The sequence below is a fragment of the Achroia grisella genome, unplaced genomic scaffold, assembly GCF_030625045.1.
Source record: "Achroia grisella isolate CSIRO2021 unplaced genomic scaffold, CSIRO_AGI_Agris_v1 utg503, whole genome shotgun sequence".
Lineage (NCBI taxonomy): Eukaryota > Metazoa > Arthropoda > Insecta > Lepidoptera > Pyralidae > Achroia > Achroia grisella.
Window position 1 is genome coordinate 21,065 of NW_026712898.1, and position 10,712 is coordinate 31,776.

Sequence of the window (10,712 nt, forward strand, 5' to 3'; positions counted from 1 at the left end):
GCCCTTCACTCTTTTTTTTTGCTGTTCATGCTATATCTAGTAGTAGTTCTTGGTTGTTTGCTTGCTTCCAAGCAAAGGCCACCTCTAACCTTTTCCACTCTATTCTGTTTTGAGTAATTCTGCTCCACAGTTTGCTGTTCTAACTATATCATCTTCCCATCTTGGTCGTTGTTTGAACCAAATAGAATTTACATTATTTATATTATTAACCGGGTCTTAATACGAATTAATTTTATGGCACATAAAGGTATTTACCTCTCTCGACGTTTCGACTAGGTTGCACTAGCCGTGGTCGTGACCACCTGACCTAGACCAAATTTAATCAATAAATATAATGGAATATAAGTGGTTTTTATACCACTTACATTCCATTATATTTACTGATAATATACATTACCATATCTACTCTACAAGCTGTCTCCCAACACAGCATACAAATGGGGTCGCTCATCGGAATGCCAGTAGGTAAAATGCAGTCAATTACACTCTTGGCCTGTGACCCAGGAGAGGTTATTAAGCCTCTGATACTTGCATTCCATATTCATATTATCAACTTTATAATGGATGCATTCAGCCCATATCTACTCGATTAATGATTTGAAGAGTAACGGCTTTTTCAGGATCAATGCTGTATTTGTGAGGTTGAACAAGAATGTCCTTTTTTGTTGATATTGGATGTTGGTCTTATGTTATACTACGCTTGTATTTAATGCCATCTGTTATAGTTGTATTACAAAATTATTAGAGAACGACATTTTGCTGTTTTTTTTTTTTATACTAGCTGTGGCCGTGGCATCGGCGCTTGATATTTTTAGCCTGTGTGTTATTCTGATGTAAGCTATATAGCTTACAGTGTATCTTACTGTAAGCTATATTACTGTAAAGTTTCATCAAATCCGTTCTGTAATTTTTGCGTGGAAGAGTAACAAACATACGTCCATCTTTCTATCCATCCATGCTCACAAAGTTTCGCGTTTATAGTATTAGTAAAATATAGCGAACTGTACTATGTTTTTTAACATTACTTGAACATGTTTGTAATTACCGAAATCTAGTTTTTGTTCGTAGTCTATAGAATTCTACAACCTTAGTATAAATGTCTACATGTTAGTAGATCCTAATAAATTGATAGTTGGTCAGTCATGTCGCTAGGATTCTGGGAGGTGTCAGACTAAGATACATATATATATATTTATATAATTGCGTTGCCTTTATCCCATTATTTGTGGTCGGCACAGTATGTCTTCTTCTTCCACTGATCCCCATCAGACGTCATTCATATCTGAGCTTACTCTTCTTTATATATTACTCTCTTTTATAGATATCATCTTTCACACAATCCATCCAACTTTTTTTTTGACCATCCTCTCTCTCTCCAGCCATCCACGTTCATGTTAAATACTTGTATTGTATATGTAATATGTAAATAAACTCTTTCGAAAATAATCAGCAAAGAAACTGAATCATATTTTTTAGAAAATCGACTAAATATAGCATTTCTTAGATCTAATAATATTTTCCACTTAAATTTACGACGAACTAGTATAATCCATGTTTGCTTGTAAAATATTAATTTTGTAGAGAATATTACGAGTTCTTTGCTTATTATAATAGAATAAGTCAATAACTAGAATTTTGAATTTTCAATTCTAATAGTGATGTATGACAAATCACAAACAAGGAAACGTGTTCGTAGACAAAATAATTAGATATCATTTGTTATATAAACTACCTGATTCATATTACCGATTATGTTAAAGCAATTCCATTTAGGATGTGTTTAAATAAACATTTTGCATGTCATATAAGTATTGGTACACGTCGAATGTTTTGTTATAATATTCATTTAGGAAGTTTGTCTACTCATGAATATTATTATATGCATGTCATATTAAGCACGTTTAAAAGCAATTTAAGTCGAAAATTTTTGCAAATTGGCATTACGAGTAAACTTTTGAAACTTTATAATTTTCAATATTGGTTCATGACTTCACAAAAGGTAAGATAAGGTCGTTTGTGTCGGCAAATACGCTTTGCTATAGTTGTTTGCTATAGATACCACTGCCTTTTCTAATTTTAGTTCCTTTGCAAGCTGTGTTCTTGCTTGGATGAGATATAGTGCTTAAACTTAAATGGCATAACAACTTCGTTATCAAGGATGATAACGCTTTCATTATTTAGGTATGGTAACGTATATATGTTATAATGTGATAGTGACACTTTTATTTTATTGAAATTAATATTATTGGCTAATGCGGGCGAAAGTCCCGTTGAAATTGGTCCAATCGTATCAGAGATTAGCGAGAACAAACAAAGAGGCGGAAATTATATAGTTTCATATGCATTTAATGAAAAGCTATTAATTTGGAATTATAAAAAGATACTTCAATTGTATTTATTTGTATAGATAAAGTTATTCGTTAGTTTAATAAGTAGGTAACTGATTTTAAGTTAAAAGTTTCTGAATCTTATTAGAATCATTAATTTAGTCACGCGATCAAAAATCGGTATAATTAGAAAATTACATTGATGTTGGTTAGATCTATCATTGGTTCTATTAGTAATTGCAACAATGGCCCAATTCGCATAATTGATGATTGGAAGCTATAAGAGGACAATGCTGACCCCGAGAAAGGTTAAATGATGACTATTCATAATGCCCAAGTCATTAAATGAATAAACAGGCTTGAATGTAATAATATCTTAAGACAAATCGTACAGCGCCGTTTAGTCCCAAGCTAAGCCGAGCATATTCGTAATATCTCCTTTGAGAAGTTTACACTCTATCCTGTCGAGCTAAAAACGTCTCCTAAGAATATCATTCAATTCTTGTCCCTGACTAGGTAGCGAATTCGGAAAAAGGGCGAGCACAATAGATCTATGTAGGTCACAGTGCCACAAGTAGAGAAGCATCTGATAATAGTCCAATACTCTAAATAAAAAAAAAAAGCAGAGTTTGTGTTATGGGTACTAGACAACTGATAGAATGGTTAGATACATTTATTTGTAAATACATGCGTAAGATACATGGAAAATATCAATACAAAGAAACAGAATGAATGAATACAATTGTACGTACCGTGCGAAAAATCGACGGAATCTATCATATCTAATCATTGGAAGTAAGTTAAATTTCTTTTTTTTTTGTTTGAAAAATGAAGACTATTGGACCCACTATACTAGCAATATTGTTGGTGGTATATACATATCGAGGTCAACCTCCACGCATTGTCTCAGAAAGCCATTTTGTTTTTAAAGTATTAATGTTAAAATGGTCAACCTAGCTTGCATTGAACAATGATAAGACGATGAAGTTTTGACAGCCTATATGGTCTAGCGGTTTAGTACAGCGGATATAACCGAACGATAAGGGGCGAATGCAGATGGCACTCCAAACCCGCGAAAGGACTTGGGCACCAGAAGGCCTATTCCTACCTGACAAATACGATTTTAGTCCGAGGGTACCGCTAGGAGTTTGAATTTTTGCTCAGATCGTCGTAATTTTGATCCGCGTTTGAATTAGACTGGAGATCGATCACCTAATCTGGTACATTGGACCAGTGCTACTAGTGTCCCTATTATAGATATTTAAAAACATATGACCACAATATTCAAATAACTTATTAGTCGATTTCATTCGTTACAGATGCACAAATTCTACGCACTGAGGTACTGGGGCTGCGAGTTGCTGTGCCTCATCAACATCAGTTTGCAGCTCTGGATGATGGATAGCTTTTTCGATGGCGAGTTCCTGTCGTACGGCACAAGGGTCCTGGGTTATAGCGAGGTGCCGCAGGAAGAGAGGTGATTTATTCTTTCTTCTATCAAATTTTGAATGGCACTTATAACAACAGCACAACAGCATCAACAACGTATGTTTAGTGTTCCACGTTGGGATAGGGATATAAAAAAATACATCGGTATGCTTATGGTATCTACCATGCGTTACCATCGCTCAGAAGTAAGGTCTTATACCTCATTATCCTATATTTTCAATGCCATATTTTGCCATTCAAAGTCTCACTTTGGTAATTTAACTAGTAATTATTTATTATTAATGTCATCAGCATCAGCCCACTGCAGTCCACAGCTGGACATAAGCCTCTCCCAAGGCACGACACTTTAATATACTTCTTATTTATAACAATTTAACGTAGACAGTAGGGGATACGGAGATTGTTAGTAATGTGGACTAATGAACCCATTGCTAGCAATGTACCATGCCAATGTGACCTCCACTAAAAATCTGAACTTGACCTCCTCCTAGAAACCATCGTGATAAATTCCTGGTGATGGGCGAACTGAACTAACTGACCACATTTTCATCTTATCATCCTCCACTGGAGCCCCGCCAGCGTATACTATTAGAGCAGTTATATCATTATCATTCATTAAACATAGTCACAGTTTTTTATTGTCTAAATTATAATAATTTTCGTAAGGAAACCATAACATTAATTTACTTTTAAATACTGAAACTCAACCAATATCCTTTAAATCCACAAGCAAATTATTATATGTAAGCACTATCTGCGTTACAGCTTGGGAACGCAGACAGTGCTCCACTGTCTAAAAAATAGTAAACAAATTACCCCTCACATCGCTTCTTGTATTCTCTCGCATTAAACAGCTCATGGGTTGCCATTAAATCCATTTCTTGTAATATTTCAGATATGATCCCATGATATACGTGTTCCCGAGGGTGACGAAGTGTACATTCCACAAGTTTGGCGCGTCCGGCGGCATCCAGACGCACGACAGCCTCTGCATCCTGCCGCTGAACATAGTCAACGAGAAGACCTACGTCTTCCTCTGGTTCTGGTACATCATACTACTTGTGGTGTTATGTCTGCTCATTGTGTACAGGTATGTTTTTTTTATAATATACTAGGTGTGTTCGCGGTTAAATTTCAACATAAAATACAGCCTATATGTTATTCTGATGTATAAGCTATATAGTAAAGTTTCATCAAAATCGGAATACCTACTGAACGGATTTTGATTTTTGATTTGATTTGATTTTTGCGTGAAAAAGTAACAAACATCAATACTTACAAACTTTCGCGTTTATAATATTATTAACATTAAGACAATACTAGATGATACCCAAACCTTCGTCCCCGTAAAATTTTACTTTCTTTTTACTCATTGGTCGCACACCCCCTTACCTCCGATGGTCGTGGGTTCGACAGGATTGTGGTAGAATTTAGACCACTGTATCACGACATATATTGTAATCATCAGGCTGGTGATAATCTTGATGCCGTCGATCCGTCCGCGGCTACTACACGCCCGCTCGCGCACTATCGCTATGGACATGGCTGTGGCGGTGTCGCGGCGTACCGACCTAGGCGACTGGTGGCTGCTCTACATGCTCGCCAGGAACATGGACCCGCTCATATACAGGTGAACCACGGGTTTATTTAAGTTTAAGTCCTCTACATGCTCGCCAGGAACATGGACCCGCTCATATACAGGTGAACCACGGGTTTATTTAAGTTTAAGTCCTCTACATGTTCTCCAGGAACATGGACCCGCTCATATACAGGTGACTGATGTGTTTATTTAAGTTTAAATGCTCTCCAGGAACATGGACCCGCTCATATACAGGTGACTGATGTGTTTATTTAAGTTTAAGCCCTCTACGTGCTCTCCAGAAACATGGACCCGCTCATATACAGGTGACTGACGTGTTTATTTAAGTTTAAGTCCTCTACATGCTCTCCAGGAACATGGACCCGCTCATATACAGGTGACTGACGTGTTTATTTAAGTTTAAGTCCTCTACGTGCTCTCCAGGAACATGGACCCGCTCATATACAGGTGACCCACGGGTTTATTTAAGTTTAAGTCCTCTGCATGCTCTCCAGGAACATGGACCCGCTCATATACAGGTGATCGATGGGTTTATTTAATGTTAAGTCCTCTACATGCTCTCCAGGAACATGGACCCGCTCATATACAGGTGACCGACGGGTTTATTTAATGTTAAGTCCTCTACGTGCTCTCCAGGAACATGGACCCGCTCATATAAAGGTGACTGACGTGTTTATTTAAGTTTAAGTCCTCTACGTGCTCTCCAGGAACATGGACCCGCTCATATAAAGGTGACTGACGTGTTTATTTAAGTTTAAGTCCTATACGTGCTCTCCAGGAACATGGACCCGCTCATATAAAGGTGACTGACGTGTTTATTTAAGTTTAAGTCCTCTACGTGCTCTCCAGGAACATGGACCCGCTCATATACAGGTGACCGACGGGTTTATTTTTTAAAATTAAGTCCTCGCCGGTGACCTTTGGAATTTAAATGTGATTTATTTAATTTTAAGTTCTCTGTATTTTTTAATTGGATGGACAAACAAGCAAACGGAACGCCTAATGCTAAGTGGTAATCGTTGCCTATATAGCCTATATATATGAATAGCAAAATGAATATTACACCGAAATAGGTGAGACAGAGCCACGTAGAGCGACTTATTAGTATTTCAGGTAGGTGGGAGGTTGGTTGCCGTTATGGGGTCATAGGGTTCAATAAGAACAGGCGGCATTGTCGCTTAAGTGTATGTCTCTTCGGTACATAATCGACCATACTGACCATACTGAGTTTTCCACTCCGTCCGAACGGACTCAACCCGCTTATGGTTCGAGTGCGTTCGGACATAGTGGAAAACTCCAGACGCTTCTTTCATAGACTAGTATTCATATATCATTTCATAGAGAGATTCACATTACGTTTTTTCATCACATGTTGCAGTGAGCTTATATCGGAGCTGGCTAAGTGCATGGGCGAGAAGCCTGCGCCGCGCGCGTGACGTCAGGCCCCCCCTCCGCCCCCGCCGCCCCCGCCGCACCCCCGGCCCACCGTCGCCATCGTCGGAGCCTGACGCACACACGCGTCCCCGACACCCCCATACTACGTTGTATGTAGATATTTGATATAAGATACATATATATACAGGGTTAGAAATGGATATATGAGAATTGAGGGAGGTAGCATTTCACGTTTAGTTAGCATTGTTAATATAGTTAATCGAATTTAATATGTATAGATATATATAACGACGTCGAGTCCAGCGGTTTAGCACATCGCTTTAATTTCGATGGTCGCAGGTTCAATTCCTCGCACGATGCAAATATTCGTATTCAAGAATATGATTGTTTGTATTAGTCTTCTTGTTAGTTCTTGTTTCCTATGTATGCATATACAAAAAAAATGTATCAGTTGTCAAGTAACCTTAACACAATTAGCTTGGGAATAGATAACGGTGTGTGAATTGCCTTGGGATATTATTATTTTATTTAATAACCAAGGCTAGTGCAACTTATTCAATACATCGAGATAGTGTATATCATATTTACAATAAATTTATTTCTCTTGAAATATGATTAACTATATTAATAATGCTAACAGCATTCTCTACAAGTTCTCTACTCGGGTGTCTAATCGCAATATTGATTTCAATCCAATTTCAAAATCTCTAATTCTATTTCGAGATTTCAACTAAGTTTAATATGATCATTTTCATGGTTTCTACTGATGAGGATGTTAACTGTACGATATTTTTGTTTTCTCTATACGAGGGCATTTTAATTAGTTCGAGATTTTGATTTACAGAAATCGTACATATAGTATATGTACTATTATTATATTTAATACACAATCATTTTGATTTCAATATACGAGATTTTTGAGTAATTCGTACAAGGTTTGTTTTAAGGTTGGCAACCCTGATCATGGGGTTTCGGTTCGGTATACCCATTATGACTAACCCTGTATGAGGAGAGCTTTATACAGGTTGTTACGGAAAAAAATTATATAATTCGACAATTAGCAAAACATTAAAAGGGACTTTCTGAAAATGATTTGGATAGAAGTGTGTAAATATTTTTAAATATATCTTATATTAAATAATAAAATGTATTATAATAATATGTTTTGATACATAAAATAAAACATAAGGTAATTGTTATTTTACAATATTGTTTATCTGTGTTTAAGAATGTTTCATATTTCCATCGCCCTACGTTTTTTTTTTTTGAGAAACTTATACAATTTTGCTATACTAGAGAGTAGAATTTCGACATATAGTTTGTTCCGTCACACTCTGTATAATGTGCGTGATATATACATGAAAATGTCAAGAATGTAGATATTAATTTCTAAAATCCCAAACTTGCTTGTACGGGAATTTACAACAAATATAAGTAAGATATCCCAAACCTAGGATTAACTCAGAAATTACTTTAGAAAATATACTCTAAAGTAGTAACTTTAAAGTCTAATTTACAAAAATTGAAATTTTTGAGTTAATTCATTATTGTTCTAGGTATGCGGTATGAACGATTGTTAGTAAGTGATAACAAGACTACTGTGAATTGTAGTTATATTATGTATATATAACTACAACACTTACTATATATATATAATTAAAGAGTTCACTGAAAACTCGTCTGATTTTTTAAATCTCATAAAACAACAGACTTGTTTTTGTACAATACTATAAGTAGCTATAAAAGCTCCTATGAAATTGTTTTTGATAATTTACACAGAACGTAAAAACGAGATTTCGATAAGTTCTTTAAGTGTGTCTATATAAGACTATATCCATTATAACAATTTCTGCAGCCGACGAAAATAGTTAGGTACACTCGGGTGTACTTTTAATAGTTTTCAATACACTCAGGAACATTCAGTTTAGTATTTTATGACAATTGCAATGCAGTTTTATATTTTATTTCAATGGTATAAAGATCATTTTTGTTATGACGTAAGAACTACAGTTTTGTAAAAAGATTCTGACTAATTGGCTTAAAATGAATAGAAAATACTGAAGCTGTATAAACCAAATATATACAGTAGATTCTTTTGTATACAAGACAAGACAAATGTGAAGAGGTTATTGATATTTGATATGAAATTCACCCTCTAATATAATATAGCAAGGGCTAAAAGTTGTAGTATATGACAGTCCTTCAACTTTGAATTTTTTACTCCAGATAAGATAGTATATGTGTTTGAATATTCTTTGAATTGTCGTCCGTAAAAAACCGGGAACCGAACTCGTAAAGTTAAGCCACTAAAACGTATGATAACGAAACCACCTGCGGTAGTCGGAATGGATACTAATTTACATACAAAAATTAATGCAATCGATGTTTCCTGTCGACTCACATGAATCTATACCTCATACAAATTTACAAAGTTGGTATTATACCCGAATAATTTTAGTATATGTGATGTATCGAATTGTTTAAAATTTAATAGCGTAGAATTTTTAACGATCAATTTAATCGCCATCAACGTTACGCTACATTTTTTGCCGCTCGGTAAAAAGAGTTATTTCATATATATATATCATCTCATATATTCAATATATGAGATCTCTTTTTACCTTTTTTATATATATACATATATCAATAATGAAATAATTCTATATATTATTTCTAAATGTAATGTAGACCTCTACACTGCCTTTTTAAATTACTGTACAATTATTATCATAGAATCTTATGAATTATATCTGCAAACTTAGGCAGCAATATCATGGTTGTATTTTAACAATATGTTCCTTATATATAATTGTTATACATTTATATATAGACCGAAGAAAGTGGGTTGGTAGTAACTTTAAAAACCCAACTAAAAAATTCTTTCAGATTCACATATATATATATATATATAAGTTTTTTCACGATACTACAGCATGGGGTTTTTTAAGAAGGGTATATTAAGGTTTCTTAAGGGTCGGCAACGCGCACACCTGATGTTTCATGCGTCCAAAGGCTACGATAACCATATACCATAAGATGAGCCGCACGCTTGTTTGCCACCACAGTGGTCTAAAAAAAGTTGAATATTGTTATCTATATAACCCATTTTCAACTTTCTTTCTCTTACTACATGAGTTATGAATTTTTGAAACAATTTTTTTGGCTCGGGTATAAAATTGGGTTTGCAAGTTACGATAATGCCGTTTTCTTCCGTCTAGAATTATGTATATATTTATACATAATTTTTGTGAAATTAAACAAAGTAGATCGCTTGGGACCTCTTTAAAATACGTACTGCTTATATTCCTTAATTATGAAGGGATAGACAGCGCCATCTAGTTTCAAAGTCAGCATTTCACATACACTGTGTACTATTTCTGCAATTAAGAGATGTTATGAGTGGTCTGTAGAAACGACTTGATATAAAGTCTCTCAGATACGGTGTAGTTTTTGTCTTGAATTCTCCTATGGATGGCGTTGGGCTGTATCAGATGTTTGACACTAGAAACACTAATGACACTGTCTCATTTTCCATTTCTTGTGAGCTCGATCGCCGTATAATTGTTATTGCATGTGGTTTTTCTTAAATATTTATTGTTATTGTGCTTAGTTTTGGACTAGATGGCGCTGAGTAAGGTTATTATATATTTTATTTATAGCTTAAATGCATTTTGTTTATGTAAGCCTGAATGCCATGCTGACATATCAATCTAGGCAATTTTTCTATTCTATTCTGCTTAATCTTTATAATAATAATCTTAATAATAATTATTCTTTTTTTATGCGTACATATTTTATCGAAGGTCCTACAGACATGGTTAATATATAATATTTCTTAGTATATAAAGTGTTTTAAAGTGCCAAGATGATATACAGTTGTTTGTATAGCATCTATATATATTAGTTCTCGAATATTGTAACAATCTCTAAAAGACATATGT

General features: G+C 34.9%; 1 protein-coding gene across 1 annotated transcript; it reads left to right on the forward strand.

Annotated features, from left to right (window-relative positions):
• Window positions 1–3,646: 3,646 nt before the first annotated feature.
• On the forward strand, window positions 3,647–6,812 carry LOC131846163 (innexin inx1-like; the record flags this gene model as incomplete). The annotated part of the gene is made up of 4 exons (XM_059195402.1): window positions 3,647–3,804; window positions 4,672–4,866; window positions 5,245–5,406; window positions 6,755–6,812. Coding segments are annotated over 4 exons (573 nt in total), but the record flags the coding sequence as incomplete, so codon positions are not given.
• Between the last annotated feature and the right edge of the window lie 3,900 nt (window positions 6,813–10,712).